The sequence below is a fragment of the Pseudophryne corroboree genome, chromosome 8 (assembly GCF_028390025.1).
Source record: "Pseudophryne corroboree isolate aPseCor3 chromosome 8, aPseCor3.hap2, whole genome shotgun sequence".
NCBI lineage: Eukaryota > Metazoa > Chordata > Amphibia > Anura > Myobatrachidae > Pseudophryne > Pseudophryne corroboree.
In genome coordinates this window covers 416,890,592-416,914,002 of record NC_086451.1, presented here as the reverse complement: position 1 = coordinate 416,914,002, position 23,411 = coordinate 416,890,592, and the positions used below count along the sequence as shown (strand labels likewise).

General features: G+C 46.4%; 2 protein-coding genes and 2 pseudogenes across 7 annotated transcripts in view; 2 read left to right on the top strand and 2 right to left on the bottom strand.

The window, feature by feature from the left end:
- ACP7 (acid phosphatase 7, tartrate resistant (putative)) overlaps positions 1 to 5,059 on the bottom strand; it is a 43,782-nt gene extending 38,723 nt beyond the window's left edge. The window contains exons 1-2 of one of the 2 annotated variants that reach the window (XM_063937941.1): positions 4,912 to 5,059; positions 1,589 to 1,689 (exon numbers count right to left, since the gene is read on the bottom strand). In XM_063937941.1, coding sequence (XP_063794011.1) covers positions 1,589 to 1,688 — 100 coding nt within the window. In that variant the 5' untranslated portion in view covers position 1,689; positions 4,912 to 5,059. Of the gene's footprint in view, positions 1 to 1,588; positions 1,694 to 4,911 lie in introns of both variants that reach the window. The other variant, XM_063937940.1, reaches the window with a different exon arrangement.
- The window catches only part of FBXO27 (F-box protein 27), a 67,481-nt gene extending 45,500 nt beyond the window's left edge, over positions 1 to 21,981 (top strand). The window contains exons 1-7 of one of the 5 annotated variants that reach the window (XM_063937942.1): positions 7,451 to 7,556; positions 9,985 to 10,145; positions 12,830 to 13,217; positions 13,984 to 14,095; positions 14,168 to 14,263; positions 20,940 to 21,078; positions 21,670 to 21,981. In XM_063937942.1, coding sequence (XP_063794012.1) covers positions 12,953 to 13,217; positions 13,984 to 14,095; positions 14,168 to 14,263; positions 20,940 to 21,078; positions 21,670 to 21,855 — 798 coding nt within the window. In that variant the 5' untranslated portion in view covers positions 7,451 to 7,556; positions 9,985 to 10,145; positions 12,830 to 12,952 and the 3' untranslated portion in view covers positions 21,856 to 21,981. Of the gene's footprint in view, positions 1 to 7,450; positions 7,618 to 9,984; positions 10,146 to 12,829; positions 13,218 to 13,983; positions 14,096 to 14,167; positions 14,264 to 20,939; positions 21,079 to 21,669 lie in introns of those variants that run through there. The other 4 variants (XM_063937943.1, XM_063937944.1, XM_063937945.1 and 1 more) reach the window with 4 other exon arrangements.
- On the bottom strand, positions 16,844 to 16,962 carry LOC134950962 (5S ribosomal RNA; annotated as a pseudogene).
- On the top strand, positions 18,255 to 18,373 carry LOC134950839 (5S ribosomal RNA; annotated as a pseudogene).
- Positions 21,982 to 23,411: the final 1,430 nt, after the last annotated feature.

Below are 23,411 nucleotides of genomic sequence, written 5' to 3'. Positions count from 1 at the left end.
AAAAACTCATGCCAGAAAAAGTATTTAGGGTCCACCTTCCATATTAACAAAGTGCCAAATGCTGTAACGCAGGATCTTACTATTGCCATGATAAGGTATCATAATTTGCAGGAACAACGCCCAATAGTTGATAAATATACAGAGCAGCAGCATAGTAGCAGGGTGGGAACTTGGAAGGTACAAATGTCATAGCCCTACATGAATATAGTATGTGTTTATGGGGGAGATGCACTAAGCAGTGATAAAGTGGAGAAGTGAGCAAGTGGAGAAGTTGCCCATGACAACCAATCAGCTGCTCTGTTTACTTTTATAGTATGCAAATTATAAATGTTACGTCAATGCTGATTGGTTGCCATGGGCAACTTCTCCACTGGCTCATTTCTCCACTTTTATCACTGCTTAGTACATTTACCCCGTTATCTGTTAAGCTATATAGTCTAATGGGAAGGTCATCACAATAGGGACACAGTGGATGTGAAAGTGATTGTTAGGCCACATAGAGATCCCTTTACCAGAATGCTATGTTTATTAGTAAACAGCAGTAAGAGGATAATGCATGAACACAGTGGTAATGCAGGGGTTAACAGCAGTGGTATCAAACAGTGGGTAATGGCCCTCATTCCGAGTTGATCGCTAGCTGCCGTTGTTCGCTGCGCAGCGATCATTTAAAAAAACGGCAAAACTGTGCATGCGTAGGCACCGCAATGCGCACGTGCGTCATACGGGTACAAAGAGCATCGTTGCTGTGCAATGGTTCTAGCGAAGAATCCATTCGCACAGCCGATCGCAAGGAGAGTGAGAGGAAGAGGGCATTTATGGGTGTCAACTGACCGTTTTATGGGAGTGTTTGGGAAAACGCAGGCGTGTCCAGGCGTTTGCAGGGCGGGTGTCTGACGTCAATTCTGGGACCTTCGTCGCTGGATTAATCGCACAGGATAAGTAACTACAGGGCTGGTCTTGTTTTGCACAAAATGTTTTTGTACCGCTCTGATGCACAGGCGTTCGCACACTTGCAAAGCAAAAATACACTCCCCCGTGCGGCGACTATGCATTTGCACGGCTGCTAAAACTAGCTAGCGAGCGATCAACTCGGAATGAGGGCCAATAGCCAGTATCTGCGTGTCTCACCTCAGCAGCTAAGTACTGCACAGAGACAATCTTACACACTAAAGATGGCTGCAGTCTGCACATGTGCAGGAGCACATCAGGATGGAGGTCGCATCCCCTGCAGACTCTGGCTCCTAGTACCCAGAATGTATGCAGCTGAGGAGACAGCGCAGTGTGCTGCTCTCTCAATATTTTTCACCCCTGAGTGGTAAGTGGGGGTCCACAAATGTCGACTTACACCCCTGGACTGCATGTGCTACTTCCCTGGCAGCAACAGTGCGGTGTTCACGATTTGGGTCTCTGCCATGGTGATATGTGGGAGTGAAGGGGAAATGTACCAGAGAACAGGCAGCCTAGTCCCAGCACTTTGCGGTGTTTCTCAGTACTGCTACACTTATGTGCCAGATCTTACCACTGCATGAGAATATAACACACCACATGTTCACAGTCACTGACCACACATGGAGTAGCTGGAACTTACCTGTGTATGACAGGTGCACCTGTTCAGGTTGGTACCAGGCAATGTTAGCGGAGGTCACACACAGGACGAGCCCACAGAGGGGAATAATAGTCATCCACATGCTGCCTGAAAGAAACATGTTATAAAGTATGTCCCAATAACCAGACATCAGTGTGTAATATTATGTCTAATACATACATTTACTTTACACTTCATAACTTTGCCTTTCTTTCATCTGTGTCTGCTTTCATCTATTTTTAGATCAATAATACCACTTTCAGACAGAAAAATCTCAAAAAAACGGATTTATCACAGGTTTGTGTTCCCGGAAAAAACCCGGGTTACAGTCCCTTACCCCCTTTCACACAGCACAAAAAACCCGGAAAATTCCCGGGTCGACCCCTTTCAGACAGAACCCGTGTCAGCCCTGCAATAGACTTGTGTGTCATAAAAAATGGACTATTTTTATGGCACACAGAGATGAGGTCATGAAAGTGGGTGGTGACTGATCACAGCATTGCATTAGCCATGGCCGATGAGTTACTGCTGACTCCCTCCATGCTGTCTCCCTCCGTCTCCCCTGCAGTATAATGATGACCTCAGATGCCAGCGCCAGTGCCACGCCCGCTCAGCCAATCAGAGAGACCCTGCTGCTGAGCCAATCGCCAGTGCCCCGCCAGCTCAGCCAATAAGCGCTGTCAGCCGCGACCCGTTTCTAAAATACCGGGTTGGACCCTTTCAGACAGCCAGCAATCCGTGTAAGAGCCGGAAAAATCCAGGTAAATTCCTCGGTCGAATTCCCGGGAACTCAGTCCCGTGTTGACCCTTTCAGACAGATAAAAATCCCGGGTCAACCCTTCAGGAGCCGTGAAATTACCAGGTTCTTTTCTCTGTCTGAAAGGGGTATAAATAAGGATTTAGGAAATGTAACATTTTTCTAGTGATAGAATTAGCTAAGTGTACAGTATACAGCGGACACCCAGTCTGCATCCAGCGCTGGTTCCAAGTCATTCCACAACAACTGATCCAAGATTATGGACTTTTATTATGTTAGATTTCCTAATCTTTATTGCACGACTATACTGAATGGGACATCAAAGCGGACTACAAATCCTGAATTTTACGTTTCTATCCCATGTATTCTGAGTTATAAGGGTTTGAAATGGATACAAATACACAATTGTCAGTATTTGTGAGCAGGACTCCGTCAAAAATCAAAAATAGAAAAAAAATGAATGTTGACAATAATTTTATTTTTTTAAGAATGTTACTTTGTAAATCTTGGCAGAATGTCTTCTTTTCCATAAATTTGTATCAGTAATTGGCATTGATTCACGCAGTGCCGATGTCCATGGTAGCTGAGAGATGGGGCTGGATGTATTGGAATGCGAAACGGTCGAACTCGTACGTTGTTTTAAAGCAGCAAACGTTTCCAAGACAACAAGGTTTACAACATTCAGACCATGTCGATATTCTGCTGTCGATATTGTGAATGTTAACGTAATAATTGCAAAGTCCTTCATGTGCGTGTGGTATGGCTGACCGACGGTCTCCTGACCGTGTCAGCATACCGACGCCGGGATCCCGGCAGCATACCGACGCCGGGATCCCAATGGGGAGGGGCGAGTGCAGCAAGCCCCTTGTGGGCTTGCTGCGGTCGCCATGCTGTGGGCTCGGTGGCGACCGCTATTCCCACTCTATGGGTGTCGTGGACACCCACGAGTGAAAATAGTCCCTGTTGGTCGGCATGCCGACCGTTGGGATAGTAAGGGGGAGGGATTTTAGGGGAGGTCATGTGACCGTCAGTCACATGAATACCACCCCTTCATATGGCTGAACAATTAAATGCATAGCCATGGACAGTGGCAGACATGCATAGTGGCATCACAAACACTGGGCACAGAGCTGGCTCCTATGGTGCCACCACATAGCCTCACCATGTCACCACAGCCTCATGGGCAGCCAGTGCTTACTGCACAGCGCTGCTACCCCTTTACGGTGCCGCCTATTAATAGAATCATTATTGACACAGCTAAGGTTGCGAAACCAACACAGATCACAGTTCTTGGTAGCTTATAATGCAGTGTCAGTGGCTGAACTACAGCAAATGACACATTAACATTCAGCTGCATGCTGTCGACCGCCGGGTCTTCCCATTAACATTCAGCTGCATGCTGTCGACCGTCGGGTCTTCCCATTAACATTCAGCTGCATGCTGTCGACCGCCGGGTCTTCCCATTAACATTCAGCTGCATGCTGTCGACCGCCGGGTCTTCCCATTAACATTCAGCTGCATGCTGTCGACCGCCGGGTCTTCCCATTAACATTCAGCTGCATGCTGTCGACCGCCGGGTCTTCCCATCTGACATGCAGAACAGCAGATGGGATGACCCCCATGTTGACAGGCAGGAGTGCACAATCATGGGTACATAACAGATGATACGGTACGGTATCTCGCTTCCAGTCCGCGGGATCTGATGACATAACGTCTGATGTGTACCCAGCCTATCAGTCGCAGGTGTGTTAGTGTCAGCATGGACATCAGAGGCCATGATCCCTCGGATATTCTACGCCTGCCATAAGGGCCCTACACGCTTGCCGATGCATTCAATTTTGGCGATGATCAATCTGAATGATGATCGATCATCGTCCAAACTAACTTGCATTGGAAAGCGACGGAGAACCAATGATGAACGAACAACCGCTGGGCCGCGCATCGTTCATCGTTGGTGCATACACACTGAGCGATATGAACGATATCTCATTCATTACTGAGCGAGATCGTTTATATCGCCCACACACATCAGCAAGGGTGTAGGGTGCAATAGGCAGGTGCAATGGGCGAAGCGTCTTTGTACACACATCAGCGGACACGCACCACAGCTAGTGATCATCTCACTAGGATGCCCATTGGCCATGGCATTTGCATAAACAGGCCACTGCAACTGCATCTACCTCCAAATCACCTTCCATGTCCCCTGCCTCCTAGGGCTGTATCCTGCTACTGCGTCTGCTGAAGGAGTAAATCGGTCAGACACAAATCAACGCCATCCATTACGGCATATGACGGGTAGGAAACTTGCGGCTGGTTGCTATTTGTTATATGTATTTGAAAGAAATACATCTTGGGAAACAAAATAAATGGATCAATTCTAATGCCCTTTTTGCTTGCGCGGCATCTCTGTATCCTATGAATGCGTCTGTGTACGTTTTTTACAAGGGATAAAAACCCAGCTAATGTGCTATTATAGATTTGTCACTGTGACCTGACGAAAGACACAGCTATATACAAGGTAAACAAGTAGTACACTATGCAGACAGGTGATGTGAGAGACAAGCAATACCTGAGAATGGGGTCTGTAGTAACCTCTGGATGGGGGGGACCAGCTGCTTCTTCAGCACAGGGTCATGTAAATGACCAGCAAGAAAATAGACCTTTATACAGAGCCCTGGAGAAGCCGGAAACAAAACAAAGGGGACTGTCTTAGGAAGTCTCCTCAATGCAGCGCGGGCGCCCTCTTGTGAGTGAAACTAGCAGTGCACTCACTATGTTCAGATTACTGTAAAGGTAATTTATTACGCGTTTTTGCCCAGCGTGTATGCACAGAGATGATCGCTGACATCGCTGGGCTGAAAAGCGTTCAGTGCATACACACTGAGCGCTTTTCCCCGCTGCCCAGCAATGTCAGCGGGGGTGAGCGGCTTTCCATAGCAGTAGGTGTCTCACATTAGTTTAATCTTCCAGAGAAATACCCTGGAATATCGTCACTTCTTGTTTATTCTTCCCTTTCTCCATCTCTCTGTAGCTATAGGAGACGGCACTTCTGCTCTGGACCTGCTCTGGGGATGTCTGACCATGGAATACAGTTGTGACATAAAGATGTGGGCAGAGCGCGGCGGTGACAAGAGGATTAGAGGGGTTGGGTATGTTTCACCAGCGGCCGGGATCAGCATCCTGATGCCGGGATCCCGGACGCAGAATGCCGGCGAGGGGTTGGCGAGCGCAACGTAGAAGGTTCTATTCCCATTCTATGGGTGGTGGAATAGTCCCTTTCAATCGACATGTCGACTGTCGGGATTGTCAGGCTTCGGGATGTATGGGGAGGTATTGTGACCGGCGGTGCCTTGTAAGTGATTGCCCCTTTTAAAAAAACATCCGAGTTCGTCCTGGATCCCCCATGGCCGCCGTTACAACAATTACACATAAGGGTTCATTTTTTAAAGGGAGCCAATTAACCTACCAGTATATTTATGGATTGTGGGAGGAAAACGGATTACCCAGAGGAAACCCACGTAAGCACAGGGAGAATATACAAACTCCACACAGTTAGGGTCATGGTGGGAATTGAACTCATGACCTCAATGCTGTGAGGCAGTAATGCTAACCATTATACCATCCATACTGCCCCAAAATTTCTGCTGGGAGACAAATTTCAGATGTATAAAGCAATAAGTAAAATCACAGTTGCCAATCACTGGGCTGACTCCTCCAGGGAGGCGCAGCCATGTAGGCCGGCACTGTGAGGGCGGGGCCATGTCACAGCAACGTGTGCGGTGCAGGGGGGGGGGGTGCTCCGCACTATACATTGTCACAATTACCTGCATTGTGAAACAGGGATCGGGGTCACCCTGGGGCCATTCTGGTTGAATTACATCACTGGCCGCTCAGACCGCCCACTTCACTCTTAAAGTGTGCAGCCGCAGAGGGCAGGCTGGCAGCCTCTGGCAGGCTTGTCCACTCTTCCGGACGTCCGGGACAATCACTAAGAGTCGGGAGACTCACAAAAGTTCCGGGAGAGTTTCATTAAATGTCGGGAAAATGGGCGAATACCACCAACACACAGTCATCGCTCTTAATTGAACGACCCCACCCATTAAGTCAATGCTAATATGTATTTTAGGGGCCTATTCATTATTAGCTCCCGCTAGCCCCACGAAAATTAAATGTACAATCTGGTGCAAGTTGCGGCTGCAGACACAAATGCACTGAAGCAATTCTGTATTGTCTTGGAGCCAAGATGGGCAGCTGTCCTGCACGTCTACAATGCCAGGCAGCGTTACTTGAGGGCCTCGAGATCCAATGCAGGGGGCCGTCATCGTTAACAGAATGACAGCCCCCCTAACCGGAGCAACTTTGTTGAAGACTTCTCCATGGATAATCATGTCCCTATTTTTATTTTTTATTATAAACTGACCAATGGTATAAGTACAATTGTAGTACTCTGCCATTTGCAGCCTCTGGGACTGATGCGTGGAGAACTGAAATATACACAATCCTGCATGGAGTTATCCATCATTCATCACGGTTCCGGTATGAATGGTCGATCATGTTATGAATGACAGTCATTAGGTCGACCACTATTGGGCGACATTGGCCAGGTCAACATGGCCAATGGTCGACACGTGGAAAGGTCGACATGGTTTTTTTAAACTTTTTTTGGTGTCGTTTTCTGCATAAAGTGACGGGGAACCCCAATTATTGCACCGCATCCCCTCGCATGGCTCGCTTCGCAACCACTGCGCTCAGCACAGGCTACCGTTCCCAATCGTAGTCCACGTGGACCATAAAGTATGTAAACGCTCCACAAAAGAAAAAAAATGTGAAAACCTCATGTCGACCTGTCATGTGTCGACCACGTGTCCTTGTCGACCGACCAATAGTGGTCGACCTAATGTCTGTCGACCATAACATGGTCGACCATCCAAACGGATACCATCCATCACAGCATCTCAAACTCAACGCACTGTGTGCACGTGACCAGAGCGGGTCACGTGACCAGGATGCCGGGGCGCAGCGGTAAGCCCCCTGACGTCACCCACTAGGATTTAGCATCTATCTATTGCAGCGGTAACTGGACAGAGTGCAAGCGCTGTGGTGGGCGGAGCCTACGGTTGACATCCTCTTCTTGGGTCACCTGACAAGGGGCGTGGTATATATGCAAATGAGTCGGCAGGTGACGCTGCCGGGCCCGGTATGGCTGTGCTGCTGGTGAGTGTGGCGCATTGTGTGTGCGGCGGGGAGCATGCTGTGCTGCAGGCACCTGTTACAGGTAGTGTGCACATACATGTCAGCCTGATGCTGCTGATGGGGGCATGTGGATGCGCTAGTGGTGACACAGGCATGCTAGCCGCATGTATGACCGCAGTGACCATGTGACATCCCGTGTCACTCATGGTGCAATGCATGCTAGTAGCAGCTGGGGATGTGTGAGCTGCTTCACTCTGCATGTTTCATATGTGTTTAACGATAGTCCCCATTGACATGTCTTCCTGCATGCTGGTGACCTGTGACACATATGTGGCATGTGTGCTGTTTCCCATGACTTTTTCCAACCAGTGGAAATATCTAACTTTGCTTCACATACTGGCTGGAATTAGTGATGACTATAAACAGGTCTGCAATCGATGGTAGCTGGTTTATCACTATTGGCAATTAACCATCGATGGTGAGACTATGCTCATGTGATTGTGTAGGCAGCGACTGTGGTTACGCATAGAAGGACCGCAACTCACCATTGAGGATCAGCCACAGATGTGTTACCAACAGTGGCCTTCCATCGATAGTGGAAAAATACACTAACAATCAGATCATCGATGTTGACTAGCTGTCGATGTCCATCCCTTGCAGGGTTACGCCAGGGCTGGCGGGACTGGATGGTGTCACCGCTGTCAGTGTGGGTGACCCAGAAGAACAATAGGTGCAGAGAAAACAAATGATGTCCGAGCACTTGAGTCGCTTCAAAAGGGTATCCGGTCTCTAGGTCGACATGCATTAGGTCGACCACTATTGGTTGACATGCATTTGGTCAACATGGTATCTAGGTCGACATGAGTTTTTCACAATTGTTTTTTCATTTTTTTTTAACTTTTTCATATTTTACGATCCACGTGGACTACAATTGGGAACGGTAACCTGTGCCGAACGCAGCGGAGCGAGGCACCTTGCCTGAAGCTCGCTCGCCATGCGATGGGACACGGTGCACTAATTAGGGTTCCCGGTCACTCTACGTAGAAAACGACACCAAATTTAAAAAAAAAACCTCATGTTGACCTTTTGTCCTGTCGACCTTGCTCATGTCGACCTATTTTAGGTGTTGACTTAGTTACTGTCGACCAACAGTGGTCGACCTAAGTGTGGTCGACCCTATGAACCACACCCCTTCAAAAGGAGCGATGTTATGCATGAAATGTTCCAGTGTTAGCACGCCTGTCCGATCACACATTGCATCACTTTTAATTGAATTGCCCCCAATCTGTCTATATTTATGTATATATCATTATTACACCTAACTTAGTTTATTCGCTTTTCCTATAGCTCATTATAGTATCGGGCAAATCTGGAGGCGGGGGTGGGGAGGGGCAAAATAGGAGAATTGAACCGTAGAGTTTTATGGACAACCCTTCTGTGGTCCTTCACTATCGTAATTCTACCCATCCACCGAAGTTTTGAGGTTATTTGGCCAGTATCTATCAGTGTTCTGTGCAGCTCTCCACTGCCTGTACGCCACCTCGCCCAACTCGACCATGCTAGTGTAGCAATTGCTCCCTCTGGATTCCCCATGGCAAGTGGAGCTGTAGCAATAGGTGAGCAGTGTTCGGTTTGCCATTGGGACTGGCTGCAGTGTGGGGAGAGTGGGTCTGTCACTGGGCTGTTAGAGAGGTGCAAGGAATAGCAGCCCAATGTGACCATAGGAAAGCTGGTGATTTGTGTAGTTCTGTACATAACATGGGTGTTGAGCTGAGGGGTAAGGTGAGTTTGGGAGTGACAGCGTAGAGGCAGCAGGAGTGTTGGTCCTGTGAGGCGGATAAAGGGGAAATCTGCTTTCTGTGCTCGGAGATCTAAGTTGCCCCCTCTCCATTCATAATATGTGCACCTGATTTGGCACCAGAACCTCACTCATACTTAGACCATGACTCTACCAGCTCCGTCCACAGCAGTCTGTAGAAACCAGGCTGACCAGTTTGTTCAGTCTCTAACAAGTGCAGACTGCTGGTGCAGGTATGGGATGACTGACGTATGGCCGTATAGCAGGGTGTTAATGCGGGACTGATCCACTGATCTTGAGTCAGCCAGGTGTCAGAACTTATGACAGGTAAGGTGACCAAACAGTCCTGTGTGACAGGTACTGATTAACGAGCAAAGCTGGGTACACACTGTACAATTATCGGCCCAAACAGCTGATTTCCCACCCTTCAGATCTAGAATCTCAGAGCATGGTGTGGCCCGTCTAACCGGCACTGCATGCACAAGCTTTCCAAAATGATGAGCCAGTAGCACCTGACTGTCAGGTGTTATCTTATGATCATCCCATTATAATAATCACTGACTAGTGTGTACGGTATCGGATTGTGGTACATCACTGGGGTGTGTACCTACTGTACTGTCGCAGTTTTATGCTCTGTGTTCTCTCCTTCAGCCCGTATAGCAGAAGAGTTGTGAGACACGGAGGAGACTGATCCAGAATATGGACTTTGGAGTTTAGCACTGCACTATCTTGTTCCTGAGTTGTCTTCCTTGACTGCTGCTGGTTCAGCTTGTGAAGACCTGCCTGACAGATCATAAAGTGCACTGTCCCAGGTAATCGGGGATTATGGGCAAGCCCTAGTGTTCTTGTGTGTGTACTTATGTAGTGAACAAGGCACAAAGTACTACAAGGAAAATAAAAATATCATAGAACAAAATATTTCTATGTTTCCAGACCTCGGCACATGCTGCACCCCTTCCACCTCTTGAACAGCCCCTGTCTGCATACCAAAAATGAATAAGTGTCCTGGACATATCTGAGATTCTTATAAGGACAGGATACACCTTTCAAAGGGATGGAAAATGTACAGCTCATGTACCTAAATGTAAAATAATCAAAATAGCTTAATATGGTAAACACTAATTAGGATATGTAGTTCAACAATAGCTGGAGTGCCAAAGGTTCCCCATCACTGCTCTAGTGAAGTAGCCTCTGGTCGGGGTTGACTCCAGAGTCTAGACTTGTTTATACCCCTTTCACACAGCAGCTTGACCCGATAATTTGCCGTTTTTACTGGCTTCCTAAACGGTTCGAGCTGCGATGTGAAAGGGTCACCTTCAATTTACCGTTTACAAAATACCGGTATTTTGAAACGGTAAAAAAGCAGGGTCCTACCCGTTTCAGACCCGTTTAATTGTGCAGTGTGAAAGGGTCTGAAACGGTATTAGCAAGCCCCAGAAGGTGATAGGCTGTCTCCATGTGTGATGTCACCAGGCAGAAGCAGGAAATAAACATTTAAAATGACAACCACTGTTTTGTATGGGTGAAACGGGTTCAGTGTGAAAGGTACCAAAACGGTAATGAAATGGTAATATACTGGTTACAACATGCGATGTGAAGGGGGTTTAACTGCTCAGACCCGTTTAAAGAACCGTTTCAAAAGCAGGTTTTGCGATGTGAAAGCAGCATAAGCCGTGTCTTTGCAGTCAGCCGATTCTCTGCAGTTGTGATCTCAAAGTTAAACATCGCAATAATATTAAATGTAACATACTCCTGTCCTAGACCAGTGCTTGGTAAACCCCAAGTCTGCTTGAAGTTGTAATAGTCACCAGATAATGGGTTGTCATGCTGTTACAGGTTGTCTATATAAACTTAAGCTGCTCTTTTCAGGGCGGCTGCGTGTCATCACATGCAGCCGATCCAAACGAAATAATGGTGGCGGGTCTCCGCGACGGCAGGAGGCATCCACAATTTCAGCGATCACAGTGGGTGGGCAGTGGGTTGCATCCTGGGTGGCCTTGCCCAGTGATGGGCAGCCCCCAGCATGCGATTCAAAGGATTGCAAATTCTGCTAAAAAGAAGAATTTTCCATCCTTATTGTCTAAGGCAGAGATTTTCAACCTTTCCTGACTCGCGGCACGCCTAACAAGACTTTAAAATTCCCAAGGCACGCTATCAGTTACCCATGAGAGGGGGGGGGGGGGAAACACATTAGTCCCCACAGATATCAGATACATTAGCCTCAACATTTATCAAACACACTGCCCCCCCACACACACACAGTAATGGCACACACACTGCCCCCTCACAGCCCCCACAGTAATGGCACACACACTGCCCCCCTCACAGCCCCCATTGTAATGGCACACACACACTGCCCCACACACACACAGTAATGGCACAGACACTGCCCCCCTCGTAATGGCACACACACACTGCCCCACACACACACACACAGTAATGGCACAGACACTGCCCCCCTCACAGCCCCCATTGTAATGGCACACACACACTGCCCCCCCCTACACACACAAGTAATGGCACACACACTGCCCCCCTCACAGCCCCCACAGTAATGGCACACACACACTGCCCCCTCCTCCCCTGTAATAGTATAGTACTCACAGCCCCACTGTAATGTCAGTCCGGAGTCCTGTATATCTGAGCTGTAGTAGGATTAGGATGAGCACAGCAGTTCAGGGCAGTCCGCACGCTGCAGCATACACCAGCACCAAGCGCGGGCGGAAATGAGACGTAGAATGAGTGACCAATCAGCACGTCACCATAGGTCACGGACTGGGCAGCAGGAGAGCTGACTGTGCTGCCCGTGCACGACGGCAGGAGAAGGATCCATGTATCTTTGGCGGGCGGCGGAGCACTGTGCAGGGCATCTCTGGAGGCCGGTGAGCCGCGCGAGTGGCAGGCTGCGGCACACCTGACAACCGCTGGCGGCACACTAGTTGAAAAACGCTGGTCTAAGGTCCATGGAGCAGTGATTTCCACACTCTGGGGCAGATGTATTAACCTGGAGAAGGCATAAGGAAGTGATAAACCAGTGATAAATGCAAGGTGATCACACACCAGCCAATCAGCTCCCATATGTAAATTAACAGTTAGGAGCTGATTGGCTGGTGCATTATCACCTTGCACTTAACACTGCTTTATCACTTCCTTATGCCTTTTCCAGGTTAATAAATCTTCCCCTCTGTCCTCAGGGACCCCCAACAGTTCATGTTTTCCAGGTAGACATTTATTTTTAGAACTTGGATAACAGGACATTACCATAATATTTAGGCCACCATCAACATGTATCGCAATTCTTCTTACTGTTTAGTAGTCAGTAACTATGCTTCCATATTGCATATTGGGATATTTGCCAATACGTGTAAGCAGATTTATCTCTGTGTAGATTCCAATGCATCTCACAGGTTGCACATTAGCATAGTTTTTGTTATGAACATCCATCTTTGAAGTGTGGCATAACTGGTGTGATTTTTTTATTTTTGTCTTACTGTAGGTTGCGCTGAAGATGTTGCAATTTACTATGGACTGGCATGCCGTCCTGCAGAGATGACCGCCTTACTTTGTACATCACTGGCTGCCACAAGCATACTCTGACTTGAGAGACATTGTGTATGAGATGGATCTAGACCCTCTTCCAGACGAAGCTCTCCTCTTGATCCTCAGTTTTTTGCCAGCCTGGGACTTAATTGTCCACTATAGGCGCGTGAGCCAGCGCTGGAGGTATCTGATAGACTCGCCCTCCTTGTGGAGAATGAAGTGTGAGCATGAGCGGAGGACAGAAATTCTGAGAGCTGCTGATATGTGTCACCAGTTCTCCTGGCAGAGAGCTTGTCTGAAGAGGCCACTGTCCCGGAACTTGTTACGCAACCCATGTGGTACAGGTGAGGGGACAAATCACTTACCCTTAGGTTCTTCTCTACTGTATGTGTAGGAGATGGCGAGGGGCAATGACAGGTCAGTAGCACTGTACACAGATCAAGTAAAGCTTTTTGGTTTTATCACTTCCACCATTTGTCATAGTAATTAATACAACGCCTGAGTAGCTCTGCTTGGAAAACAAGTATTTGTGGTTGCATGTTATCTGTTTTTACAGTTGTGGTGATATAAGTAGTGGGCATGTCTTAAATTGGTCACATGGTTCTGCTCGGGAGTCAAAGTTACTGCATGCTCTCCAGCTGACGTAGAGTTCTAGCTCTGGTTGCTCAGTATAGCGCTACGTTGTGTTTTCATGTTTGCAAGTTGATGATTATGTTCACAACAGGGTCCTAAGAGTGTCACTAGAAGCAGATAAATGAGTGCTGCAGAATGACGCGTTTCGTTGTATGAAAGCAATTTCCTCGGAGTGTAATGTGTTTCTTGGGACCCTGCTGCTTCGATTATTTGTTCCTTTTACAGTATTAAGGTAGCTGGATGAAAGGGTAATAAATAAATTACATACATGGATTCTTATCAGGTTGTAGATGCCTGGGTACATAACCCTAACAATAGACTGTTAGTTGTTACCTGTCAGAGGCAGACTGAAGGCTGGACTGATTGGCTCAGTGTAGATAATAATGATTTCAGTCAGGAGACTTGTGTAGAACAGACGCAACTGCGTCCGAGTGAACCAGATTGGCCTGTAAACTCTGGTTTCCGTCCCTTTCCCAGAACAGCTACAGCACTGGCAGGTCACACACAGAGCAGACGGTTGGGCAGTGGAAAACAACCATGACGTTTTAGAAGGAGCAGAGAGCCAGACCTGCTTTGTCACCTCTTATTTGTAAGTAATAGGCTGGACCATTGCTAAAAGGTAATCTGTCCCCTATGTCACGCTCTGTAATTCTTTCCACAGATGGTGTGAGAAGACCCAGGTCATAGACCTTTTGAGAGAAGGCCTTTGGGAACACTTCCTAGATGTCCACCAGCCTATCATCCAGGTATCAGATTGGTGAGTTCGCTTTTTGCCCCTGTTGCATACACAAGCCTCCTAGTAAATAAATGGAGGCTGCATTCAATATACTTCTGAAAAAAAAATTCAATGTAGGAGCCAGACCATAGTCACCAACCAAATTACTGTATATGAAAATTTTGTACAGACCACCACACAAGCCTTTTCAATACACCTCAGACTTCCCCACACATGCCCATTCAATTCCCCTACATGCCATCAGAACACCACATGACCCTTCAATGCCCATCAGACACTTGTCCATCTCTAGCACTCAGTTCACAGCATGCCACACAGCAGGACCCTTGATTAACAGTATTCCACACAGGAGTGGCAAAATTATAGTATGACACATTGTGGTGAACCCCCCCCCATTGATAGTATGTCATGCCACAGTGCCCAAATTCATAGTATGCCACACAGCAATTTGAAATCTGCTGGTAAAGAGCAAGACTGGCCGGTGAACATCTTCCACCAATCAGGAAGGTTGGCTAAAGTTGTCATCAGGCTGATGTCAGAAGTTTCATTTCTATCATAGGTCATACTGGGGGTTATTCAGATGTGGTTGGAGTTGCTGTTCATGCAGAAAAGTACCGATTATCGTTGCGTTGATTAGGACACGTTCTGCTCGTGCGCAAACTGGTCCTGTGACTATGGCATCAAACTGTCAGACAGTCTGATGCCATTTGGGGGTGGTGACATCCTCACGTTTCTCCAGACAGAGGCGTGTTGCTGCTGTTTAGGGGGAGGGAAGTGGCCAGGGGTCTCTGTGGTTCCACAGAGATTTCGTGTACTCTACGACAGGCGGCTTGCTCATCATCACGGGTGCCACAAGCCGCCTGTTGGTGATTGAGTGATCCAATGCTGTAGGTCGGATCACTACTGCAGCAGGTGGCATCTGCTTGTAATAGACGCCTCCTGCTGCATTGCCATATAGCGCTATGACTTCCAAAGATGCAGCAGTGATAGCACCTTCAACCACATCTGAAATACCCTAACCGTGCAGAAAGCGGTAGAACTTTGTCATTGTAAAATATAAACGTTACCTTTCGAGCGACCATATAATCTGAGAACTATACACTAACTAGAAAGTAACTACTCACATTGATCAAATAAGCTTGTTCCCATCAGAGGTGCTCTGGATCTCAATGGTGGTCATTGGAATACTGTGGGGCAGGGGGGCTTGTGAACCTGCAGCAGCATGGAAGGTGACTGCGGGACCAGGAACTAAGTTATACCCATTTCCATCCGCTGCTTTGACCCAGCTTATTGCCTGGTTAAGATGGGTCACAGCTCAGTGTGAAAAATAACCCTGGTCCAGATCCAGGTTGGTCTGGGAAAGGACCCAAATTAAGGGGGTTTTAAATGGTCTGATCCAGGTCATGTTCACAGCATTGGTAGAGCCAGATTCCCGGCCAGATAATGTTGTCGCCAGGAGAGGACTTCCACTGCATCCATGCCCAGTGTGAACGGCGCTGACATGAAATTAACCTGGGTCGGCGCTGCATTGTGAAAGGGGTGTGTCCCAGTTCTTACCCACTTTGGAACCATGTTCCAAATCCTGGGTTGAGACCTGGGACTTTGGTGTGAAAGGGGTATAATACACATCAGGAAATATGAAGGTGGGACAGCGGCATGATTTAAATGTAGTTAAGAAGCAACTTGTGTCACCGCATTTAATGTACGCCGCTTCACTGTGCACCAGCATGCCCCCAATTCTCCACTGCGTCTGCTGGGATCGACGCAGCTATAGAGGATTCCTCCCACCATCAGAAAATCCAATCGCCAGGTTCTTGGTCGCCGTGGTGACCAGTATTTCATAAGTAGAAGCTACGTTTTGTGCAGGTATTAATACTCGCAAGCAATTGTACGTTATTTTTGCATTTGGATCCTGGATTGTACAGCATTGTGTGATAGGCTACGCTAGTCCATTATAAATGAGTCATTGTAAGAGCATGCTGACTGTGATCCTGAAAAACTCTTTCATTGACCTAGATTTAAAAGGCTACCTCCTGGATGGTTCTTAATATCATGAAATGACTTTGTAGGGTTTTTTTTGCGAAGAAGCAAAAAGAGACTGTTTAGATGTCTTTCTGGGGCACACTTTAGATAATTCAATTGGTAATGAAGATGAAGTAATGTGAGATATAATTATAAAGATAAAACATAACTTTTATTACATATCAGACGATAAAAAAAGGGGGGAGAGACAAACAAAATAAATAAATGATGCTGTATATATCAGCAAGGTGAATAAAAAAAGTATTAAATCACAATGTGACGATATGTGACTCTCTTAATGTAAAGTAGGTGGCAGAGGGGTTATCCGCACACCCACTGGGAATAAGCGAGTATTGATGTTTGAATTGAATCAGAGCGAAAATTTGTTGGTAAATCCTGTATTCTCTATGGATTTATGAATTTTTATACTTAAGTATATTCATATGAGAGAAACAGGAAAAACCGGCTTTAACGACTCTGGACTCCTTCTTAGGTAACACAATTATTAGTGCTGCAAAGACCAATAGCAATAGGGATATAGGTGAATTAAAGATATATACACGGAAGGTGTATTCCTTGATACTACAGTACCTGGTATTCCCAGAGGGTCACCCTTTCTGGTACTGACCAGGCCCAATGCTGCTTAGCTTCCAAGATCAGACGAGATCGGGCATATCCAGCATGGTATGACTGTAGACAGTCAGGTATAAACCTATCTGCGTATGGAAAAACCAATTGCTTAATAGGTTTGGGCTGGTCTGAGAAGGTATCAGGAAAAGTATAGATAAAATGAAACCCGGTTACTGAAAAGTATCTAGACACTGTATCCCAATAATTTGGGTGAAAAAAGATATAACCGGGTGCAAGGGGAATATTCACATATGTGTAGTATCAAAATGAAGCATAGGGCAGCCGGTATCCTGGAGTTGACACTGGTGCCAAGTATATGAATGTTGTCAAATTATTTGCCCACAATGTAGCATTCAGAATATAGCCGTAGTGGGAATTTATAAGAAACCATGAAAAGAGACACATACATGAAGCAAAAGTCCTCAAAGAGGGCAAAACAAATTCTGCATGCACATCCAATTATATCAGTCTGGAAATGACAAGGTAGATATAAATATCTACTTAATCCAAATAGGAATGCTAGGTAAAAGGTTGTTCTAATAATTGAAAAAATCTGTTAGTCTGGATTTACAGATTCAAAATAAATAAATAAATTTCTAAATGCTTTGCAAAAATATTATGTTACCACATGAAAAGCATAATGATACCCATAAATTCCAGCACACAAGCACAAAACCACAGTATAATCAATGATCAATTTGCATGGAAAAAAATATTATTTTACACACAAGTCCATATTTGTCATAATTTGTACAGTGCAGATTATGTGTAAAGACCTTCTGTGGATTTGTTCAGATTCTCCAAAACACTGTCCTGACTTAGCTATTTAAAGAGATGGTTGAGAGGATGATATAAGCATTGCCATCTGATTGATGGTCTCTCTGAATGGTTAAATAACTGGTCTGTGTGAAAGAAATCTGGAGAGACAGCCACCAATTGCTGTTTAAGTCAGGGCTTGTTGCTATGGCAACCTATCTTATCCGTGCCATATGCATGGAGCGGAGAATGCTCATCCCCTGTGAATCAGAAAAACACAGAGGGATGAGGTGCCTGTAGGAGAGCCTGCCACAAACTAACAGGGGGAGGTGTGTGGTACTTGCGGTGTGCTGTGGAGGAGTCCGCCCGCCGGAGCTCCGTAACGGAGATCCCGGAAGTCGAGCGCCGGACCGGAAGTGACGCGCGTTTCGCTGGGAGGAGCTTGTTCACCTGATCGTCTGGGATCAGTGTCTAGATACAGTGTCTAGATACTTTTCAGTAACCGGGTTTCATTTTATCTATACTTTTCCTGATACCTTCTCAGACCAGCCCAAACCTATTAAGCAATTGGTTTTTCCATACGCAGATAGGTTTATACCTGACTGTCTACAGTCATACCATGCTGGATATGCCCGATCTCGTCTGATCTTGGAAGCTAAGCAGCATTGGGCCTGGTCAGTACCAGAAAGGGTGACCCTCTGGGAATACCAGGTACTGTAGTATCAAGGAATACACCTTCCGTGTATATATCTTTAATTCACCTATATCCCTATTGCTATTGGTCTTTGCAGCACTAATAATTGTGTTACCTAAGAAGGAGTCCAGAGTCGTTAAAGCCGGTTTTTCCTGTTTCTCTCATATGAATATACTTAAGTATAAAAATTCATAAATCCATAGAGAATACAGGATTTACCAACAAATTTTCGCTCTGATTCAATTCAAACATCAATACTCGCTTATTCCCAGTGGGTGTGCGGATAAACCCTCTGCCACCTACTTTACATTAAGAGTCACATATCGTCACATTGTGATTTAATACTTTTTTTATTCACCTTGCTGATATATACAGCATCATTTATTTATTTTGTTTGTCTCTCCCCCCTTTTTTTATCGTCTGATATGTAATAAAAGTTATGTTTTATCTTTATAATTATATCTCACATTACTTCATCTTCATTACCAATTGAATTATCTAAAGTGTGCCCCAGAAAGACATCTAAACAGTCTCTTTTTGCTTCTTCGCAAAAAAAAAACCCTACAAAGTTTGTTCTGAACTTATGTCAGGGAGCACCGCCAACCCTATACTACCCACAAAAGCCGATCAGGCGAACTGGTAGTTTTATGTTGGTTATCAGTATGATTTCTGCCCTCTACGGCAGATAAAAATTTGTTTACTAACTGCTTTCATCTAATTACAATCTGAACCAGTGCGGATTCCAAAACCCCAACCCATTACTATCATGAAATGACATATGCCCTCTGGTCTTTTAGCTCCGTAACATCTCCAAGATATGGCCCATCTTCACCTTGGCCCTGTGTTTTATCCTAAACTGTCCTTAGCGCCCCAAATTCAGTCTGTATTGTAATAATCTTAGAAATCTATAAAAAAAAAAAAGCCAGCCATATCTTACACAAGACACGGCAGAAACTGTTATTCATGCACTGGATACTGCGGTGGTCTCCTTGTCTAAACAGACTCAATCTATTATGAATAGGGTGGCCAATCCCGGGCCATTTTTTCAATCCCGGGAATCGGAATTGAAAAACAATCAATTCCGGCTGCTTTTCAATGTGTACCGCCCCTTTCCCCCCTGACCAGCCCAGATAACACACCCCAATCTGGATGGGAGGAAGGATGGGCCACTTGCTGTGTGGTCCGGCGGCTGGGCGGGCAGTGCAGCGGTGAGGTCAAGAGGCTGCACAGCGTGACCTCTGACTTCACGTCACACACTGAGCAGTGCGCCCAGCCGGAGCAAGGGGAAGCTAAGCATGGGGAGCCGAGCAGCGTCTGAGCCTCCTGAGGACGCTCAACGCTGCCCGGCATAGAAAATACTAACGTAGTGGCCAATCCCGAAATCCCCGGGATTGGTAGCTCCAATCCTGGGCTTGAATCCTGGCCAATTTTAGGTCGGGATTCTGCCAGTCCGGGATTGGCCACCCTAATTATGAATGCAGCAGCTAAGCTGATCTTCCTCGCGCAGCCTTCATCTGCTGCTCCGCACTGACAGTCCATACGTGACTTACCTGTGTTTGGTTTATTATCGAATTCAATATAAAATACTTTTACTTACACACAAGGTTATTAACCAAACTACACAACATACATCTCTTCTCTTATTCCGAAATATCTCCCAGCTTGACCCCTCTGCTCTGTGCGAGACCTGCGCTTCTCATCCACACCCATTACCATTCTGTAACCATTCACGGTTACAGGACTTGTTTTCAGGCTGCACCCACTCTGTGGCATGCCCTCCCTCACATTAAACTTTCTTCTAACCTTTGAACCTTCAAGCGTTCCCTTATGTATCACCTCTTCAGGCATCTTATCAAATGCAGAGAATCACCACGTAACCTCCATAAGCTATTGTACACAGTTACCCTCTATGCGGTTCACACATAACTTTTCATATGTTTTCTCTACACTCGCACAACTGACTGACCACAGGACAATACGGCTGTGTGACTGGATCAAGTAGCCCACTTTCATGTATTACATTCCTATTTCCCTATAGCTTGTGAGCAGGGTCCTCTTACCTCTGTCAGGGGTAAATGTATGAAGCAGTGATAAGTGTGGAGAAGTGAGCCAGTGGAGAAGTTACCCATGGCAACCAATCAGCATTGAAGTAACATTTATAATTTGCATACTATACAACTGTATGAAGCAGCTGATTGGTTGCCATGGGCAACTTCTCCACAGGCTCACTTCTCCATTCTTATCACCGCTTCATACATTTACCCCACAGTCTTGTGGTGTTACTGTTTTATTCCCAATTTAACGCGCAGCGGAATACCCTGAAAATATAGAAAAGAATAAGTTAACCAGTGTCCACCTGTACTGGTTGCCATAACCAACAAGAGTGCAGCCGGAAAGTATGCACAGAGCTTCACTTTTTCCACATTTTGTTATGTTACAGCCTTATTCCAAAATGGAATAAATGTATTTTTTTCACTCAAAATTCTACACACAATACCCCATAATGACAATGTGAAAAAAGTGTTTTTGAGATTTTTGCTAATTTATTAAAAATAAAAAACTAAGGCATTAGCTTCTCAATGTTTTCTCTCACAGGTATGCTGGGCGGCGTGACTGCGGTTGTATTTATGAACTAAAGGTCCAGCTCCTTGCGGCCGACAGGAAAACTGTCATCTGGGAATATAAGGAGAAACCTGAGCCCATCCCTCAATGGAGTGACACAAAATACCAACAGGTCTGCTCTGGGGGGAAGTCGGTGCTGTGCTGCCAAATCTGCTGCTCTTCAACTGTATTATGCAAAGGCCACGTATAGCCTTGGGTGTGGATCATAGAGTCAACCACACTATTGGGCGACAGTGTGACTAGGTCGACACCTGAAATAGGTCGACATGGAAAAAGATCGAAATGAGTTTTAAAAATAAAAATTGGTGTAGTTTTCCTCGTAAAGTTACCGGGAACCCCAATTAGTGCACCTTGTTCGCTCGCCATGCTTCAGGTAAGGTGCAGCGCTCCGCTACCGATGTGCTCTCGGCACAGGTTACTATTCCCAATCGTAGTCCACGTGGATCGTAAAGTATGAAAAAGGTAAAAAAAAAATTAAAACTGATGTCGTCCTTTTTCCATGTTGACATAGTGGCCATGTCGACCTAAAGACTGGATACCATAGCCTTTACCCACAGCGTGCTCTTCCAAATGTCCTCTATATCTGATCACCGATCTCCGGCCAGAGATGTGGCTTGCTGCCTTCTCTCTCCCGCTCTGCTTCTGGGCCTGACATAGCATGTGACTTCCTCTGATCTCCCTGACCTGCCCTCTCTCTCCTCAGGTTTCCCATGAGTTCCGCGACTATGGACCCGGCGTGCGCTACGTGAGCTTTACGCATAAAGGAAAGGACACACAGTTCTGGCAAGGATGGTACGGCGCTCGTATCTCCAACTCCTCCGTCTCACTGACGTGCAGAAACACTAAGCCTTGTACCCTGCCTCCTCCTCCTGACACGGAAGAGGCGTGACGTTCCCTGGGATAACAGCAGATGCTAGGGATGGTTCTCAGGTAGCCTTTCTGTAGGCCTCGCTCTTGTCAGATAACTGACTGGATGTTTGCCCATTTTTAAATAAAAAAATATTTGTTTTGCAAAGTTTTCTGCATCTTCTATCAGAGAAAGAGTGTGTTGGTGCTGTGCGATCATTGAAGCATTGCACACATCTAACTGCAAGACGTCAACACTTAGAACAATTCCGTTCTTTCATTTCTTTTTTTATCAGACTTCATGATTCCAGTGTATGTTGTCTGTAACTCCTGGAACATCCCTCTCTTCAGTCTGTGGTTCATTCTACTCCCCAGCTTCTAGACAGATATGTTGGACTGTACCATCACAATGCCGGGAGTGCAGTAGCAGCCTTTAATTTAAGATAGCCAATTAGGTTACAGAGGACAACTGCTTCCCAGGAATATCCAGACATAACAAAACCAAACTCTTACTGCATACCTACTGCCCTGCCTCACTGCTTCTTATCCCTTATACACGCAGCTGGCAAGAGGATCACACACCAAGCTCCTATTTGGCATTACTGATAGGCTGTGAGCACATACAGCACAATGATGGTGCCCCCAGATTGCACTAGTCATAGCCAACCTATGTCCTGGTACTGCTGCATTGTGGGTAATATTTGCCAGGAACATACTTTCTGCTCGTGTAGAAAGGTAGACATGACAGAGGAGGGGGCGTAGTGTATTGTGGGGAGTGGATGAGACTGCTGGGTTTAACAGCACACATTATACAGCAAACCTTTACCCTCATAAAGCATAGTGCACAATGACGACAATTCAGTTAAAGTTATGTACAGGCACTTTGAGCACTGGAAATGGCACTATACATTTTACCTCACAGCCCCATGACTGTGTGCAGGAAAATGCATGCTGTAAGCCTACCGTACGTACAGGATATGTGCTCACTGCACACCAGTGACGTGCGGTCAGGGGAGGAAGAACTGCAACTGTAATGCTCTAGTGTTTTGGCTATAAAAATCATTAAAAGAATACAAAGATGATATTTCTCTAGCATCCATAAGGGATATTGGGGGAATCTAGTACGATGGGGTATAGATGGGGTCCAAAGGAGCCGGTGCACTTTAAATTTCTTCAACTGGGTATACTGGCTCCTCCCCTCTGCCCTCTCCCACAGGCAGTTTAGAACATAGTGCCCTCAGGAGAGGATGCACACTCTGATGCTTTTCAATCTTTGTTATTTTCGGTATGCTGTTTGGGCAGCAGCATACCTGCACCGTGGGGGGGGAGCACTGGCCTTGCAAGGTGTCATAGCCGCTTCCCCGCTGCAGGACCACCGTCCTGAGAGGTTTTGCACAGCGGGGCACTGCGCCTTGGCGGTTACAATCGCAGCATGCCGCACACCCCTAACAGCCTGAAGGTGACATCAGTGGTGAGTACAAACTGGGGGTCCCATAGTTCATGGTGCGGCATACGGGACCCTCCTGGGGGGGTATCCGCTATAGACCACGTGTATACTGGCAGTAGTGGGTGAAACTAGCACTTGTGTGATGTTTTCTA